General features: G+C 44.7%; 1 protein-coding gene across 1 annotated transcript in view; it reads right to left on the reverse strand.

Moving 5' to 3' along the window:
* Nucleotides 1–597: 597 nt before the first annotated feature.
* IL18RAP (interleukin 18 receptor accessory protein) overlaps nt 598–20,146 on the reverse strand; it is a 30,112-nt gene continuing 10,563 nt past the window's right edge. The window contains exons 5-9 of the mRNA XM_063953428.1: nt 14,017–14,140; nt 12,213–12,361; nt 7,992–8,135; nt 6,729–6,920; nt 598–4,161 (exon numbers count right to left, since the gene is read on the reverse strand). Of these exons, the coding sequence (XP_063809498.1) occupies nt 3,824–4,161; nt 6,729–6,920; nt 7,992–8,135; nt 12,213–12,361; nt 14,017–14,140 (947 nt within the window). The 3' untranslated portion in view covers nt 598–3,823. The remainder of the gene's footprint in view (nt 4,162–6,728; nt 6,921–7,991; nt 8,136–12,212; nt 12,362–14,016; nt 14,141–20,146) is intronic.

The raw sequence follows: 20,146 nt of genomic DNA on the forward strand, positions 1-20,146 counted from the left end.
CACCCAAATTTAACTCTCTATGCACATGTTATATCTGCCCCCCCTGCAGTGCACATGGTTTTGCCCAATTGCTAACAAAATTGCTGCTGCGATCAACTCAGAATTAGGCCCCATGTGCACTGCAGGGGGGGGGGGGCAGATGTAACACGTGCAGAGAGAGTTAAATTTGGCTGGGGTCTGTTCAATTTGGGATCTAAATTGCAGTGTAAAAATAAAGCAGCCAGTATTTACCCTGCACAGAAACAAAATAACCCACCCAAATCTAACTCTCTCTGCAAATGTTTTATCTGCCCCCCCCCCCCCCCCCCCCCCTCAGTGCACATGGTTTTGCCCATCTGCTAACAAAGTTCCTGAATTAGGCCTTGAATCCTGAACCTTTCTTGGAAGTGGTACCAGAGGCCATTCGTACATGATTCTTCACTAAAGAAGCAATTGAGGATGGATCCATTTGCCCCCTACTCTTAACCAATCACAGGCCACTGAGTGTACCCATATTGTCATCCCACTTCTCTCTTGACAATGCACTGAGAATGATTGCCTGGTTCCTAACAATTTAATTCTACAACCATTGCTTTTTATAAAAATACTGTGTAAAAAAAAGTTTGTAAAATTTTTTTATTTCAAAAATAAAATTCAATGGTTACAGCCTAGGCCTAGGCACAAACAGTAATAGTAACATACATTAATATTCAGTGCAACGGTTTATCTTTTTATTTTCTTGCCCACAAAATTGAAACATGTAACGGTTGATATATTCTTTACAGATACACACTGGCTCTGATCGCCATCTCTATATTTCAGTAAATTAAGTAGCCCTTGAAGAGTTTAACATTAAATTGCAGAATCTGCAAATTATTTGGAGTGGATTCCTTCTCTAACACAGCCAGGCTACCAGCTGCTCATACTGCAGAGTGCTCCTTGTTCAGTTTAGTCACTGACCCTACTAGCTGCTTTACAACTATTGCATGTGACACTGTTATATAGAAGAACAATAGTTTGGAGCTTCTATATGGTACAACTTTGACAGTACAATTACTCTAAAAGTGGCTTTTCTGACAGCATATTTTAGTTACTGCATCTCTTGAGGAAGCTGTCTAAAATTTGAGGGAAAATGTCAACTGCTAACTAAGCCTTGTGAGGTTATACTCTAAAGGCCCATACACATTAGACGATGTCGCTCTGTGAGCGACATTGTCTAATGTTTCCCCCTCCCGGGCCGGCCGGTCGGCGGCCGACTGTACACACTGAGCGTTATGACCGCTCATATCGCTCAGTGATGTCACGCCTCCGCCAGCCCTGCATGAAGGTCGTGGACGACAGTCCACATCCTTAATGCATGCCCTACCGACAGCGATGATCGTTGCCGACCCGCGGGGCCGCGCATCGGTCGTCGCTGGTGGCATACACACTTGACGATAAAATGAACGACATCGCTCAAGGAGGGGGAAAATGAGCGACGTCCCTCATTTTATTGTTAAGTGTGTATGGACCTTTACATTGTCTGTCTCTGTTTTAGAAGGTCCACAGATGCAAAGAAATAAAACTAGCTTCCCTTTAGCTCCTTTCTCATGTGCCTGTCTATAACGGTGGGCTGGTGTGCTTCAGAATGTTTTGCTGACAGACCTGATCACGCTGAGGGAACTGTGCTGTTCAGCACCATCAGTTATACCCCTTTCACATCTCCAATGACGGATCCCACCCGGGAATTGGAAACGGGTCCTTCCCGGGTAGGATCCAGCATTGGAGCCTCAGTGCTGGCTTCCCAAGACGGCAATATGCCGGGCTGGTTGCCATAGCGGCAGGGGGCAGAGCCAGCAGCGGGGGTGGAGGCGGCACTGGGAGATGAGCTCATCTCCGCACTGCCTCTCCCTATTTAGTAAACAGGTCCCGGGTCACATCAACCCGGGAACCCATTTACACTGCCACTGACCTGGTATTCAACCCAGGAATAATCCCTTTTATTACCGGGTCAGGCGATCTGGGAATTCTCCAAGGCCCCTTTCATATCGCACACTGACCCGTGTCGACCCGGCAATATGCTGGGTCGATACTGGGTTATTTTTGCGGTGTGAAAGGGGTATTACAGATTCAGTGTTCCCAGGGGCGGATCCAGAAGAAAATGAAAGGGGGGGCACCATGATAGGGGAACGGTAAGTTATATTTACATGCACCTAAGGCACGCTTGCTCCCAGAGAAGGGGTGTGGTATCATAGGGGGCGTGGCCTCACAGAATACACCATCAGGTAATGATTGGCTGTAGGAGCGCATCCTGGTTTATTGCCAATGTTTCACCCTGATGAAAAGGCTGATTGGCCCTTGAAATGTTGGTCACCTGTTCCATTAGTTATGGGAGACTGGAAGGCACCTCAGCACAATATAATTATTAAAGTTTTTAGTTGGTAGTGGCAGGTGCAGCATACCTTGTTTTGGGCACTGCACTGAGATTCAGACTGCAGCACACGAACTGCCCATCTTTGATTAGCAGAAGCAGCCAGCTGGATCTCCAACAAGCAGCATAAGACTTCTGCAGGACAGCCATGTCACAATCACACGGGCCGCCTTCTCAAAGCTGAGGCTGAGTTTGACTGCACCTAGCATGGCGGTAAAGGAAGTGGAGGAGGAAGCGCTGGGAAACTGTGCAGTGCAGTGAGGGCTAATGAAGCATTCTGCGCCATCATAAGTAACAGTCTTACTCGATGATGGCATTTAAACCCCGCGCCAGGGCTGGACTCTGGCCAGCTGGCAGTGGGGGAGGCAGGTTGCAGTGTGAGCAGGGGGAGGCTGGAGCTGCAGCTCCAGCCTCCCCATTGGTTACCACACGGACTAGCTGTTAGAGCCGCGGCGGGTCCTAGTGCCTGCCGGCTCTTTTATCAAATCTGACTGACGGAAATAGCAGTAGCTGCTGCTGTTCTCCTTTTGAAAAAAAGAAGTCAGAAACGATAGGGGGGGCATGGGCCCGAGTGCCCCCCCTGAATCCGCCTATGAGTGTTCCCTCCTCTACTGTGAGCATCTGCTGTCACTCACGATGAAGGAGGAGAATATGCAGGCAGCTCCTCTGCTGTGATGCTGCTCACTGACTCCAATCAGACCTCTGCTCTATCATCCAGGCTGGTAGGCAGCGTCTGTCCCAACACAGCCCATGATGGGCGCCGGAGCAGCTCCTCTCCTCACTTGACTCCTGATACATCTCTAACAGGAATCCTCACACTGAGGCTACATCACTTCACCCTTCTCCTCAGAGACAGATCACACACCCTGCGCTGTATCACTCCACCCCTCTGTGAGGGATACCTGTGTAAATCAATGAACTTCAATGTCTCAACAGTCTTTATATATTTATATCTATATAGTGATGGCCCATGCATCGTACATATATTTTTTAGGCAACAAGTTCTGTAGAGCAGAAGTCACAAAACAAACACAACAATATAAAAAAAACTTGCATTCCAATAAATTATTAACACTCAACACATCCCTAACTTAAAGTAATTGCAAAAGTATTTTGATGATAGAACTGACTATTGTTCAATTTCTATGTGATTGAATTAGACAGACTTGAAAAGGGTGCTTTAGACACTAAATATATAGTATTTTTTAAGATCATCAAGAACACTGCACCATTGAAAGCGTATTTCCAAATTGTGGACATTTTCTACCATTAGCGCTGACTGAGACATTGGTGATATCTGAGGTATTATGGTGATGTTCTGCAGCACATCATGCAGAATTGAATTCCCCTATAGAGTATTCTCTTCTGTTAAATATTTCAGATAATTTGGGGTCGCACATTGACATAGTTTACTTTTTACTAGTCCATAGGACATTATATTTTCCCATTGTGCTTTATCTTTTTGACTGGCATGTAATACCGGACCTTATTCCAGAATTTTGTGTTCTGTGCAATTTTGCCATCTAAGTCTCCTTTCCAGGAGACCATTGGTAGAGCTTTCAAGGCTTTCTTCACTACTTGCGGCATGGAATCCGGCTCCTTAAATGAATGTAATTTAATTAAAATCATTTTCAAAGGCTCTTCTTGTTCCACAGAGCAAGTAACAGCTGCCTGCAGTTCAAACAAGCTTGGTCCTGTGATATATCTCTGAGACAGTAAGAAAATAGCTCGCCTGCTTCTCTTAATGATCTTCGCAATATCTTCAACATAGGCTAAAAAGTAATACACGGGAACAAAGTTAGTACCAGATTCAGCAGTGACTCAAATTTTCAATACAATATATAAAACCTACTGCATTTATGACAATATGCAGACGAAACGTAAAGTTGAAAATGACATCCTGTAAAGTGAGAGGTCACCCCCATGTCTAGTGGAAAGCGGTTACCATACCGCTAGTTGTGATCCCAGACATCCAGTCTACATTGCTAGAACAAGCTTAATTTATCCACTGTATTAATGTAATATTATATACATTAATGTAATCCAATACAAAAAACAGCAGGTACATGATAAGAAGTGCATAGAAATGTACTGCTGTAATATGTGAGACAGTAAGATAAAATGTCAAGTAATTGCCACTGGGATATATTTACGAAGTGGCAACTTTTCAAAGGCAATTCTATGCTAATAAAAATGTGTAAATTAATTATATTGACTTGTTATGATACCTGCGCATTGCAGCAAATAGCCCTGTACTCTAAATGCAGCTGTCACTTAACCAATCAGTTACATGCACGTGTTCCGGTGCAGTGGTGGCCAGGTACAGATTCTTATGGCTTCTAGTAATCAAAATTCTATACATGCAGGGGTGTAACTCCCACAGGCAATGGAGATGGCTGCCTCCGGGCTCCAAGCCCTGAAGGGGCACCTGCATGTGCAGCAGCACCTGTGTGGTTCACAAATGTGACCGCTGTTCTTCCAATGGAGCTCTGTGGTGCACCAGCTGCTTCTACACAGTTACTTATTTATTAACAGTTTCTTATATAGCGCAGCATATTCCATTGCGCTTTACAATTAGAATAACAGTAATAGAACAAACTGGGCAAAAACAGACAGACATAGAGGTAGGAGTAATCGGCTCTGTCCCAGGAGTCCTGCTAACACCTGCAATAGGGGACAGGGTGGCCCATCTGGTACTGCTCAGCCTGCGCTGAAGCAAACAACAGTGCACCCGCTGCTACTGCTGCATTGTGAGATGTATATATTATGTATATATACACACACACATTCACACACCATATTTGTTTTCCTGCGGGCTACTGGGATGAACTTACGCACCGGTATGCATAAATGTTATGTACTGTACAGCCCCTGAAAGTGAAACTGTCCTGCAAAAATCAGGACGGTTCGCAGGTATGTGTTCAGTATAACTTGGATTCCCACATCATGAAATGGTAAATTTATCAAGGTAGTCTGCCTTGGTAAGCTATCAGAAAGTGTTTTTCAAAATGATTTTCACAAAATATCCTAGCTATGGATCTCGGAAATACGACAGCTAATGCCATGCCTGCCTCCATCTCCTCCAGCGCATAGAAAAACAAAAACAAGACCTTTACACCTTGGCAGAACCATGCTGCACTGCAGGTGGGACAGATTTAAATTGTGCAGAGATTTAGATTTGATCAGGGATGTGCAGTCAGGGAAGGCAGGGGAGGCAGAGCCTCACCTGTCATACTCCCTGTCAATACTCCAGAGTTTTAACTATAAAAATGATTAGAATAATACAAAGATAATATTTACAAATTATAAACATCTTCTTTGTATTAAAGTAATAATTTGTTTAGTTAAAATGCTCCAGATGTACGGATCTCCCTGGAACTGAAGGGAGAAACGAGATATGAGGCAGCAACAGCTCTGCCTCACTTCTCATGGTTGGGGACTGCTGCAGCGCTGCTCTGTAGAGTGAAGCAGGGCTTCACAGAGGCCAATCACACCACTTAAAAAAGAGCAAAGTGAGGCATGCCTCACAGAGGCTTGAGCTACGATTGGAGATGTCATGTGAGATGTCATGTGACCATCCAGGAAGAGACCGGAGCTCCGTACCCGCTGTTATAGTACACACCTTTCACAGGGGATGAAGCTGCCTGTCTCCCACTGCGCCGCTGGGCCCCGCATACCGGGAGGGGGTTGCAGCAGCTAGCAGAGGAAGCCTGGCCGTATGCCAGGAGAGAGGCCCGCAGACCCGAGTAGCCTGTTCGCCGCCGAGCTCAGTCTCTCCAGCGGGGGAGTGAGAGGTGTGAACACCGGCACTGCCAGTGAAAGATGGGGGGAAAAGAAGTCCAGCAGGTACCTGGCTGATGTGGGGCAATGTCTCACCGCACGTCACTGGATTTGATAGGGCCATGTCCAAACTGAAATATAACTTGCAGTGTAAAAATAAAGCTGTCCAGAATTTGTGGGCTGCATGCAAACAGAGCCAGTATTTACCCTGCATGCAAAAATGAAATAAATGTATTTATACCCTGTGCATTGCAGCATGGTTTGCCCAGATACACAGTTACTTGCTGTTTTTGCATTGCTCCCAACTCAGAATCATCCCCATAGTACACATGCGAGTCATAGGATTGCACAGGCTCACTGACAGGATGGAACCCAACAGTGAAAACCTCTGCTGCTGCCATTAGTGGGGGAAATAATGGTTTTAAGATTAGTGGGGACAGTTTATGCTTTCCTGGCATAAGAGCAATGATAATAATTATTAATTATATACACCCTGACCTTGCAGTCATGACAACCCTTTCTATGAAATGACATGAAATCATTGTGAATGGTTTCTCACCTCCTCCTGGTAGAATGTCTCTTTCAAGGATACAGAGTTTGTAATTATAATTGTTCTCCAGCACACTTGGTAGCAATTGTGTTGCAAATCGCTCCTCATCATCATCGATTTTACAATGGTTTTCTCTGGTCTCATCGCTGAGATCAGAGCTATGTGTAGCATATGAAATAAAGGCATCAAAGTCCTTGTCATCTAAAGAAACGTTAATGTTAATATTATGTACCATTAATGTTACCATTATTTGCATATTGCAACGAAACCAATGCTTACCATGAAGATGGAATTACCAATAAGTAATAAACGAATAGTGGTACCATAGTTAGCTTTTTGCTATTATCTAGTCTATTCCAAGTGCAGATGCCACTTGTGACCATTGCTCTCAGCTATGAGACAAAATGAATTGCCCAGACAATGCCTATTTGAGTGAACTATTTGCTAGTGCTTATTTGAACCCGTCCCCCTGTCACCCCATTCTTTAATCAGTGAGGCGTTGCACCGTAATTGCAATCTTCTAATGTATCAGTGTATAATGAGGATAGAGATAACGGGGAACATTTTCCCTAAAGCTCTATTTCCACCTCATTATTGCAACTAAGCCATTAATGCATCATATAACACCGCAGTCAGTCAGGGCATGGGTGAAGAACATCAAGTGATCCCTCAAATTGGAAAACATGAAACATTTTTACTGGGTGTAGTACGTTATGCCGGCGCTTGGGATCCCGGCGCTCAGCGTTCCGGTGCCGGTATCCTGACCGCCGGCATGCAGGCAGTGGGGTGAGCGCAAAACAGCCCCTTGCGGGATTTATTCTCCCTCCAGGGGTGTCGTGGACTCCCCAAGAGAGAGAATAGTTGTTGGTATGCCGGCTGTCGGGATTCCGGCGCCAGTATGCTGAGCGCCGGGTTCCCGACAGTCGGCATATCAAATGCCTCCCATTTTTACTGTATACTATAATAGTCAGTATGCACCATTTACATACTTCTCAGCATTTACACATGCCGAATAAGGACAAACTAGGCTCAACTCAAATCCAGGCAAATTCTACCCTGTTCAACCCAAAACCAATCAGACCAGAAGCTCTGCCCGTTTTGTAGCCTATGTAATGGGACTATTGAGAGATTTGCCATTTATACATATATTACTTAGAGAAACATTAATGTGGCTTGTCCTTCAATGTGTATTACTGATAATGCTTCTGATAAATGTACTGAACTTTAAATATTCTTTATAGCACTTATTATATTATTGAGTAATGGTCTTACCTCCAACAGTTTCATCCTTTGATAGGTAATGCCGGTAAAATAACACTATTTCTATCCAATAAAAGTACATCAATCCACCTCCTGCCAGCAGGATCAGCAGGAAAAGCACTGTGGCACACAATACATATATGAAGAATACAATGTCTGTTGGAGCAAAGGAGGAGAGAAAAGTACTGTATACAAATTGAAAATACAAATGAAAACAAATACAGTACATACAATTAGAGGCTATATACTACAGAATTGTAATGCTTAACACATGCATTAGCACAGGCGCATATAGGCCCTCATTCCGAGTTGATCGCTAGCTGCCGTTGTTCACAGCGCAGCGATCAGGCAAAAAAAATCGTCATTTCTGCGCATGCGTATGGTGCGCACTGCGCACGTGCGACGTACTTTCACAAAAGCCGATACAGTTTTACACAAGCTCTAGCGACGCTTTTCAGTCGCACTGCTGGCCGCAAAGTGATTGACAGGAAGTGGGTGTTTCTGGGTGTTAAAAGACCGTTTTCGGGGAATGTGTGTAAAAACGCAGGCGTGTCAGATAAAAAACGCAAGAGTGGCTGGGGAAACGTAGGCGTGACTGGGCGAACGCAGGGCGTGTTTGTGACGTCAAAACAGGAACTAAACATACTGAAGTGATCGCTAGCTAGGAGTAAGCCTCGAGCTACTCAGAAACTGCACAATCTTTTTGTAGCAGCGCTGCGATCATTTCGTTCGCACTTCTGCTAAGCTAAGATACACCCCCTGAGGGCGGCGGTTTAGCGTTTGCACTGCTGCTAAAAGCAGCTAGCGAGCGATCAACTCGGAATGAGGGCCATAGGGCCTAATTCAGAGTTGATCGCAGCAGCAAATTTGTTAGCAGTTGGGCAAAACCATGTCCACTGCAGGGGGGGCAGATATAACATGTGCAGAGAGAGTTAGATTTGGGTGGGGTATGTTCAAACTGAAACCTAACTTGCAGTGTAAAAATAAAGCAGCCAGTATCTACCCTGCACAGAAACCAAATAACCCACCCAAATCTAACTCTCTCTGCACATGTTATATCTGTCACACCTGCAGTGCACATGGGCCCTCATTCCGAGTTGTTCGCTCGCTAGCTGCTTTTAGCAGCATTGCACACGCTAGGCCGCCACCCTCTGGGAGTGTATCTTAGCTTAGCAGAATAGCGAACGAAAAATTAGCAAAACTGCTACTAAATAATTCTTAGCAGTTTCTGAGTAGCTCTGGACCTACTCACAGATTGCGGTCAGCTCAGTCCGTTTAGTTCCTGGTTTGACGTCACAAACACGCCCTGCATTCGGCCAGCCACTCCCCCGTTTCTCCAGACACTCCCGCGTTTTTCCCTGACACGCCTGCGTTTTTTTGCAAACGCCGGGAAAACGCTGAGTTGCCGCCCAGAAACGCCCCTTTCCTGTCAATCATTTACCGAACAGCAGTGCGACTGAAAAGCGCCGCAGAAGCCACAGCAAAACTGCTAAGTTTTGTGTTAAATAACTAAGCGCATGCGCCCTGCGTGCCTTGCGCATGCGCAATTTGCAACAAATCACAGCATAGCGAAAATCGGCAACGAGCGAACAACTCAGAATGACCCCCATGGTTTTGCCCAACTGCTAACAAATTTGCTGCTGCGATCAACTCTGAATTACCCCCATAACAAACTTGGACATTAATAACATGTCTATGAGACCACAAAGTAAATTGGTTGCTGCAAAAGAAATCCAGAATCCATGAGTTTTGTAATGTATATGCCAATATATCACAGCAAAGGAAGTTGTGTATCTCTCCACATGCCATGTAAATATTGAATACAAACAACAAACATTTTATTTTGCTTCATCCCATCATTTGATCTATATGGATTTTGCTTAAACATGTTACGCGAGTAGTTAGATCCATGAAACCAGAATAACTATCATTGCCAATGACTCATTTTGACACAAAATCCCACATTTTTGTGTACATGTATCAAAAAAAAAAAAGGAGAAAACTATATACAGTATAGAGGTATATTGACTAAAAGTCGATTTGGTTCAAATTTTGATACATTTTTGGTCGATGCTTCGTTGATTTTAGATCGATTTTGTGTTTCAGGGTCTAAATCACACATTTACTAACTAATGATGTTTGACATCCTTTTAAAAAAAATACTGTATGTCAAAAAGTATCTGTTAGTAAATGTGGGATTTAGGGGTCTATTTCCTAGAAGTGAATCTGGGTACATTTTTGGTCGATTTTGTATTTTGAGGGTCTAAATTCCACATTTACTAACAGATTATGTTTTACATATTTTTTTTTAAACAATGTTAAAAATCATCTGTTAGTAAATGTGTGATTTAGACCTTGAAGCACAAAATCCATCAAAAATCGTCCAAACATCGACCAAAAATCGACCCAAATCGAGTTTTAGTAAATATACCCCCAGAACTCAATTTATTAAGATACAGTATATTTAACGACAATTATAGATAAAAAAAAGTACGTATAACATAAACATAGACACAAAGAAACATTGGGGTAAATTTACTAAGGTGGGAGTTTCTTAGAACTGGTGGTGTTGCCCATAGCAATCAATCAGATTCTACTTAACATTTATCTAGCTGTTTCTAGAAGATAATAGATAGAATCTAATTGGTTGCTATGGGCAACATCACCAGTTTTAAAAAAAAAACCTCACACCTTAGTAAATTTACACCATAGAATTTGATGGCAGATTTTTTTTTTTTTATCCTTTAGGTAACTTCAACCCTATTTGAAACTTAGTTCTTTGTAAGGATATTCATATGCCATTCACAAGCATGTTTAAAGATATGTAATCAATTATTTTAGCAATATAATAAAAAACTCAAATGTTAGTTCATAAGGGGGAGATTCAGTTAGGTGCAGGGTTTACCGTGCAGCTAAATGAACGAGTTACCCGATTCATTTAGTTGCGGGACTCCTGCTCATTAAGCTGCAGAGGGTGGATTTTTCTTTGCATCCCCAGGAGCAACAAGGAAAAATCTGCATTAATATGCATTTAAAGCACAGGGAAGCCCAAATATTCCAGCACTTTGCATGAAGCTACATTAACCCAGGGTTTTGCAGTTCAGGGAAAATTACGAATAACTGAATAGCACACCCGGAGCTATTTCTCATGCAAAATTATTTATTTTTAAATATACACAGCAATATGTTAGCTTCATCTTTCCCTTTTTACATAAGCTTATGCTGCTCATAAGAATAGGAAAACTTATTGCTTTGCGGCAATTTAATATAAACAGGCAGGGACAGACTGGGGCAATTCTGTAGCCCTGGCATGTAATTGTGCATGTGAAAAGGGGGCATTGTTACAGCTTACAGAGGTGTGCCGCGAGTCACGGGGTCTAGCCTTGCGGCACTGCTCAGCCAGCCCCTGTCTATAAGAGCCAGGCTGCCAAGCAGAGTGCTGGGAGACTATGTCTATGACAGCCGGACTGGCCCATTGGCCCTTCTGCTATTTGCCAGAAGTGACAGATAGGCAGTCCGGCCCTGCATACGAGTCTGAGTTGGAGACTGCAGTGTCCATGTATGCCCGCAATGGGAAGCAGTTAGCCTCCCAATGAACGGGATCCCCCGGCAGTCTTTATACTGACGCAAAGGATCCCGAGGGCGAACACAATCCCGGCGTCGAAATACTGATGGCAAATGGGATACCTGCATCAAAATACAGACAGCCGTCATCCCGATCATCCTAATGCGCTGCCGTCCTGCAGCGGGTGGTGGGGGTGGTTAGGTTTAGGCCGCAGAAGGTGGGTTAGGCTTAGGGTGCAGGCACGGGAAGGTTAGGGTTAAGGACCGGGGTGGGAGTGTTAGGATTAGGCACCAAGCAGGGAGGGTTAGGTTTAGGCAGCAGGCAAGGGAGGGTTAGGGTAGGGAAAAGGTGAGGGTTAGGGGGTTAAATGAGGGGCTGTTGTGATTATGATGGACGAGATGCCGCTGTCGGTATACTGACCGCCAACATCCCGCCCATCGGTCACTCAACCCTCACATAACATGCCCATAATACAGATTAACTCCATGCATCTGCATAGCCACCACCCTGTTACGGCCCAAAAATGCCCAGCTGCTTACCACACTGATGGGATGTAATTATTAGGTCAACATTAACAGTGTCGACTTTCATTATTTTGACACCATAATGTTGACAGGCAACATGTCAACATTCATAACCTTTAGTAACTACAAAAATTATTTTTGTACCTTTTTCTTTTTTTGATAATGTAATCATTGTAGTAGCATTGCCCACAGAATTCTGAGCATGGCAGTAAAACGTTGCATGGAGGTCATCCACTGTTACTTTATGAAGGGTGATTGTGAAGAAACACTCAATTCCAATAACCTTTTTAATACTTGGAACAAAAGCAAAGCAAACGTTATCAGAAATACTTTTCAAAGAAAACATGCAAAACAATAAGGCATTATACTTCTGGGTGGTTAATCACAGTATGCTGGTTTGTTATGACAGCACAGTATCCTGGTTCGCTGCTAATAGTGAGAACCAGCCTGGAGCTGAATTGCATTCTAGCAGGTTGATCCCATGCACGTTGTTGTTATTGTCATTCTGCCTTAGTGGATTCCAACTCAGGCTGTCTATTGCTGGTGCTGATTGAGGACTTTTTAAGGATTTATTTATTTTCAATTTATGGATAAACTATTCATTTCAACAGCCCATTGATTACAATGGAGTTTCTATATGTACAGTAGCTTAAGAAACACAATAACCATGATTGTTTTATTTGAATGTTTGGCAATAGGTCTGCTTTGCTTGTATCTGGATCAGTGGCAGAACTTGTTAGTGGTGGGCCCAGGTGCAAAAATATAATTTGGTCCCCCGTCCTCCACCCCACCCCAAGTTCACAATATTCCACACAGCAATGGGTGACAGGGAGGGGCAGAGGGTGACAGTGTAAGGCAGAGGGGGGCAGAGGTTGACATAGAGAGGCAGAGAGAGACAATGGAAGGTAAGGGGAGGCAGAGGGTGACAGCAGAAGGCAAGGGGAGGCAGAGGGTGACAGCAGAAGGCAAAGGAAGGCAGAGGGTGACAACGGAAGGCAAGGGTAGGCAGAGGGTGACAGGTGGAGGCAGTGGGTGACAGAGAGAGACAGTGGGTAATGGTACAAGCACAATGTCCTGCGCGGTGTGAAAAACATGGTGCATGTACCTTGATGGGAGCAGGAACACAGCAGCCTCTGCTCTGTCTGTGACAGGGCCCCCACCCTCTGTGCATTCCTTACTTTGGCACTCAGTTGGGCAGACTCTGACAGTACCAATTACACCAGTTGTGAGTTGCCTTTAATTCTCAGAATGCAGTGAATCAGAAATTATGTACAGCTGTCTGTCAATTAGAGGCAGTATGTGTATGTTATCACCAGCACTGATCGGTGGCAGGACTCCTCTATAAGTCTGACACACACAATGTCAGTCCTGACTACCTAAGGCTCACCCTCAGACAGTGGTGCCCACCCTGCTCTCTGCACTGGGCCATTCATCCGTCATTGCTCAAAATGGTCTGCGTGGGGTGAGGGGATAACTCATTGTTGGTCTAGACAGCAGTGAGCCCCTTAGTCTTCAGGGGCCCCGGTGCAATGCACCAGCTGCACCAATGGTAGCTCCGCCCCTGATCTGGATGCATTTGCAAATCTATTTGAATATGCCACGTAAATAACAACTGCAGATATACTGCATGTGAACTGCATACAGTATATATCTGCATTTTCATGCGTGATTTGCACTTTATGACACCTGAATAGGTAAGTAGTACCTTATATGCACCCCTTCATTCATTTATTGTAATGTCAATGACTCAATAAATGTTTAAAATCACTTATTTTTATTTCTGAAATAATTAAAGGCCACAAATAATTTTTGGATATGACATCTCCATTTAGCATCTCCATTTAATAATACAGTGGCATAAATCCATTTACTAGCAACTAACAGTTTTGCTGTTATGCTGTATATTTTCAGGTCACAAACTCTTTACTACATACATATTTTCTCTTACCAATGATCACTTCCTCCAATATGTTCTTCTTTGAAATTACGGTTCATCATTGTCCATTTAATCACTGGATTAAAATGTCTTTCAAATCTAAATCGAATTCTACAAGTTAGGTTAAGGGGTTTTCCTGTTAGAAGAAACATAAACATAAGGTGGCGGGGATGTAATAGGGTGTGAGAATCAGAAGGTGAGAGATTTTGGGAGAGTTCTCTTGTTTTTTTTAAAGTGGCAATCATTTACATGGCAAAACCAGATTTATTTTGCCATGAAACTGATTGCCACATTTAAAAAACCAGGAGAACTGTCCCAAAATCTCTCACTTTCTGATTCTCACACCCTATTACATTCCCCCCCAAAGTCTAACCTAGTAGGGATGGCATGAACACAATCATTATTTGCAAAGTATAAAGCCAGATGTATATATTCTCAAAACCATGTGTCTTGCTCTATTGTATATGTATATATGTCCCCAAAATAAATGTAACTAAAATAGGAATAGAAAGGTATTACAAAACAAATGGGCTCATTTAGAGGTAGATGCATTGCACACTAAGAGCGTTGCTTATTGACATACTGTATGACTTTGTATGCCTAGAGATAAGAACAAAGGAGGGAAGGTGTGATCAAGTGTATGCCAAGTACAGTTTGCACATATAATTGATGCTCAATTAAATGTGGACAAATAGGGGGTCATTCCGAGTTGATCGCTCGCTATCAACTTTTTGCAGCGCTGCGATTAGGTTAAAACTCGACAAAATTGCGCATGCATATGCACCGCAATGCACAGACACGTCGTATGGGTACAAAGAGGATAAGTGCTGGGTGATGGATTTAACGAAGAATCCATTCGCACAGCAGATTGCAAGGTGATTGACAGAAAGAGGGCATTTATGGGTGTCAACTGACCGTTTTCTGGGAGTGTTTGGAAAAACGCAGGCGTGTCCAAGCATTTGCAGGGTGGGTATCTGACATAAATTCTGGGATCGGACAGGCTGAAGTGATCGCAGCGGCTGAGTAAGTCCAGAGCTACTCAGAAACTTCCAAAAACTTTTTTGTGCCGTCGGCTGCAAAAGCGTTCGCACACTTGCGAAGTGAAAATACACTCCCCCATAGGCGGCGACTATCTGATTGCAGCACAGCAAAAAGTTGCTAGCGAGCGATCAACTCGGAATGACCCCCATAGGCAGATGCTCCTTTCATGTGTATGTCTATTTGGTACTATAGAGCTGCTGCATATATACGTGGTGACAGGGCCGGATTAAAGGTGGTGAGGACCCAGGGGCAATGAAGTTGTGGGGGCCCCAGTGGTAAAATTCCTGGGATCACCCCCCTTCCCCATCATGAACTTATTCATACATATTTGTACATACCCCCACATATCCCTCCATATACACTTATACATGCACACATATCCCTCTATGTACACTGTCATCACTGGCATATTTATAATGGGTGCAGTGTGTGCGGTGCACACGGGCCCCCGAGGGTCCAGGGGGGCCCACACTGCACACCCTGCACCCATTAATTTAAATACTTACCGTCTGGCGTCCCGCGGCGCAGCAGCAGCACTGCAGAAATCACTGGGAAAATGGCGCGGTGCAATTTTTCCGGTTATTTGCACAAGCGCTCTAGGCTCTGGGACAGCGCTAGGGTCCCCAGAGTCACAGCGCTGCCTCCGGCTAGAGAGGAGGGGGCCCTGATGGAGCCTGCACACGGGCCTTCTCCTCTCTAGAAACATCCCTGACTGTCATACATCCCTCCATGTAAACCGTCATATATCCATGTACAATGTCATACAATTATTCCTCCACGTACACTGTCATACACCCCCCCCCCCCGATGTACACTGTCTTACACTTGTGTATGCATATATCCCCCATGTACACTGTCATACCTCTCTCCCTGTAACAACAACCCCCCCCCCCCACCGCGCCCAAGACACAGACACACACACAATTACCAGCACAATGTGGCTGACTTAAGGGAACTGTCTCGCTGCATTTTGAGCTGAAATCCTGTGAGCTGGCCGCATCACTACAAACTCCTCCACAAGTAATAATCTATTTTAAACAGCTGTGTGGGGGGCATAATGTGTGGGGGGCCCTGGACGGCCGCCCCTGTCGCCTCTCCATCTGGCCCTGCGTGATGATGACAAACAGAGCCGGCCCTAACCAATATGATGCCCTAGGCAAGATTTTGTATGGTGCCCCCTAGCACCACCGCTGGTTCCACCTCTGACCTTGCACCTCTTTCCCAGCACCATCACCCCTCACCCATAGCAGTCCTTTTTTTGGTGTATGTACCCCCTATATTTTAAATAGGAACAGTTTGCACATTTGGCGCAAAGCCCAAAAACGGATTTGTTTTTGCTGGCAAGAGTCATGGCCACACAATAGTGCAACTTTATTCACATTTTATCATGCGATAGTGTCCATAATTCATATTACATCCCACAGTAGTATCACTTTACCTTATAAACGTTACTCCTCACAGTAGAGCCCCTTATTCACATTACATCACACTGAATTGCTCCTTATTCACATTACACCATACCCTATTGCTCTTTATTCATATTAGACGACACAGTAGTGCCCTTTCTATATGCAACGCCACATAGTAGAGCACCTTATACACATAATGCCACACATTAGTAATGCATTTATACACAATTCCACACAGTAATGCCCCTTACACATATGAGACACATTAATGTCCTTATAAACATAATGCGCCTTACACATTATGACAACCTTTATTAATGCCCTTTTACACATAATGTACCTTACACATATGTCGCACATTATTAATGCCCTTATACACATAATGACACACATAGTGCTCCTTTACACATATGTTGCACATTATTAATGCATTTTTACATGACACACATAATGCTCCTTATACATATTCCGAACACTACTGCACAACCAACCCACTCACATGTACACAGCACTCACACTGCCACTAACACTGTGACCTCTGCCTCTGCTTGGATACAGATGTGTCCTCATAAATCTTGCATCAATGCTAATGTCGGGCACCCTTTTTTTATGAAAATGCATCTTATTTGCATTGCTATGTGGCTAGGATGCACAAGCAGCTTCTGCTGATAAAACTGATATGCAGCATGCCTATACTGTGTGAGACTGTGGCTGTATCTGCATATGAAATGCTACACACAGAATATAGGCATGCCGCATATCATTTTAATCAGCAGAATCTGCTGATGCCCCTAAGCATATCAAATGCCCTAGGCAATTGCCTAGTTTGCCTAGGCCTATGGCCGGCTCTGATGACAAAGAAGCAGGGCAGTTGCTACCATTTGCTGCTTTAGGCAGCTGCCTAGGACACAAGCATCTGGAGGGCACAGCAGAGTCCACCTAGCACAAACTATGTTGGACAAACAACATATGGGAGGATATTTAGCAATATCAAATACGTTTCCTTTTAGAATAAAACATGCTAGAATAACAGGTATGTAGTTAATGAAGAGATACATTATCTGCAGGTGTCACAAACGCAAAGACAGAGATGAGCTTTTGCGGGGAGAGGGGAGTCTGGAGCTTTTGCCTAGGGCGCTGAGCAGTCTTGCACAGCCCTGGAAAGATGGGCCTTATGTAACAGCCTGTGATTCTGCCAGTATTTTTAAAGTGCATTGCTTTGCCCAGGGGCCTACACTGCTGTTAAGACACAAGCTACAAAGAGGGAGGGAAGGGGAATAGATGACCTGGGCCCTTCAAGCCCATACATAAAGACCGCCCTTAAGCAAGCTCTACAACATCTGTAGCCTTAGGCAAAAAGAACAAGATTATTTCTTTGTGAGATATGTTTCTTCATCTGAGATATACTTCTTGATTATTTTTGTATGAACTATTTCATAGTAACATAATAAGAGCCATAGTTTGGGCAGTGTAACATGTATGACTTGTAATTGGCTAACCACACCCTCTATTGGCTAATCACACCCCTCATTGTGTTGAGCAGGTGTGTTGAGTAATCCTATTCTGGCAGCAAAATGGGCATGTGCAGGAGTGTTCTCTGGTTTGTAAATAAATGGGTGAATGGAAGTTCTGCCTCTTTTCCATTTGGATTTCCCTCTCACTCGTCCCTCTAGTTTACTGTTTTCTGTGCTTGGTGCATGATTGTGTTTCCTTCACCAGAGGAGACGCAGATGGGTGGGAAATCATTGCTCTTTGATGGCCACAGTGGTGGATGAGACAGAGGCATACTCCCCTTGAAGCCGGGCAAGTTTGTCAGTAACTTTAGGAATAAGGAGGATATGGTCATTTTCCGTGGAGAGGGACAAGTATTATGCCAAATCAAGTTTTGTCAGGGGGTGGGGGAGTTTCTTTTTGTCTACAGTATTAAATTAGAGTTGACTGCTGTTTATAAATGAAGTGTTTATTTTGGCCACCCTCTTTTACAGTCTTATAAATACAACTGAGACCTCATTTCGCCAATTGCAAGTCAACTTGTTTTTATTTTTGTGCTAAGTTTGAGAGGGTTTGGGTGTGATATCTCAAGGTTTTATGGTATGCACGAACCCATTGAGCAATTGGCAACTTATGAACCCTGCATTTGTATTTTCTACAAAATAAATTTTGCAGCAAATACAAACTTTTCATGGATGATCTGTTAAACAGGTTACTGGCGAGGCCAGATGAGAAGCACAGAAGCCAGCTGGTCTTTCCCTGACACTGGAGGTAATTCAGATCTGATCGCAGCAGTAAATTTGTTAGCAGTTGTGCAAAACCATGGGGGTCATTCCTAGTTGTTCGCTCGCTTGCTGTTTTATAGCAGTCGTGCAAACGCTAAGGCGCCGCTCTCTGGGAGTGTATCTTAGCTTAGCAGAAGTGCGAACGAAAGTATCGTAGAGCGACTACAGTATCAGAGTAGCTCCAGACCTACTCCTTGCTTGGGATCACTTCAGACCATTCAGTTCCGGATTTGACGTCACAAACACGCCCTGCGTTCTCCAAGCCACGCCTGCGTCTTTCCTGGCTTGCCTGCATTTTTCCTGGCATGCCTGTGTTTTTCCGAACACTCCCTGAAAATGGTCAGTTGACACCCAGAAACGCCCCTTTCCTGTCAATCACTCTGCGGCTGCCATTGTGACTGAAAAGCTTCGCTAGATTTGGGTGGGTTATTTTGGTTCTGTTCAGGGTAAATACTGGCTGCTTTATTTTTACACTGCAATTTAGATTGCAGATTGAACACACCCCACCCAAATCTAACTCTCTATGCACATGTTATATCTGGCCCCCCCTGCAGTGCACACGGGGGGTGATTCAGCATTGATCGTAGCTGTGCTAAATTTAGCACAGCTGTGATCAGGCACACTGACATGCGGGGGGGGGACGCCCAGCACAGGGCTAGTCCGCCCCGCATGTCAGGCCCAACCCCTTCGCAGAAGTACAAAAGCATCGCACAGCGATGATGCTTTTGCTCCTGTGCGCTGGCAGGAGTTACTCAACGCTGTCTGAGTCGTAGCGGCTGCATGTGATGTCACGCAGCCGCCGCGGCTCGCCCCACAAAGGTCCGGGCACACCTGCATTGCCCGGACCGTGCCCACTAAATGGCGAATAAACGCAGCCACCCCACTCCCTCCCGCCTATCGACCGCCTCTGCCTGTCAATCAGGCAGAGGCGATCACAGCAGTCGGCTGCCTGTCATGCGCCGCCGCACTGCGGCGCCAGCGCATGCGCAGTTCAGACCTGATCGCTGCTGTGCGAAAATGCACAGCAGCGATCGGGTCTGAATGACCCCCATGGTTTTGCCCAACTGCTAACAAATTTGCTGCTGCAGATCTGAATTAGGCCCACAGTCGTATCCCATGCAGCTGTGTTACCCTGGTCTGTCCCCACCTGTTTAAGAAGAAAATCCATTCCACACATGGATTCCCCTCGTCTGCTCCCCCACCCCCTATCAGTATAAAGGGGGTCATTCTGCACCACAGAATAGAGGGGGTCATTCTGTCCCAATCATACGCTGCCATTCATCACAGAGTAGTGATCAGGTCAGAGGTGCGCATGCACCGGTACTGCAGTGCGCCGGCGCATGCCAGACAGCCGAAGGCTGTCATAGCTCAGCGATTGCCTCTGCCTGATTGACAGGCAGAGGCGATCACTAGGCA

The sequence above is a fragment of the Pseudophryne corroboree genome, chromosome 2, assembly GCF_028390025.1.
Source record: "Pseudophryne corroboree isolate aPseCor3 chromosome 2, aPseCor3.hap2, whole genome shotgun sequence".
Classification (NCBI taxonomy): Eukaryota; Metazoa; Chordata; class Amphibia; order Anura; family Myobatrachidae; genus Pseudophryne; species Pseudophryne corroboree.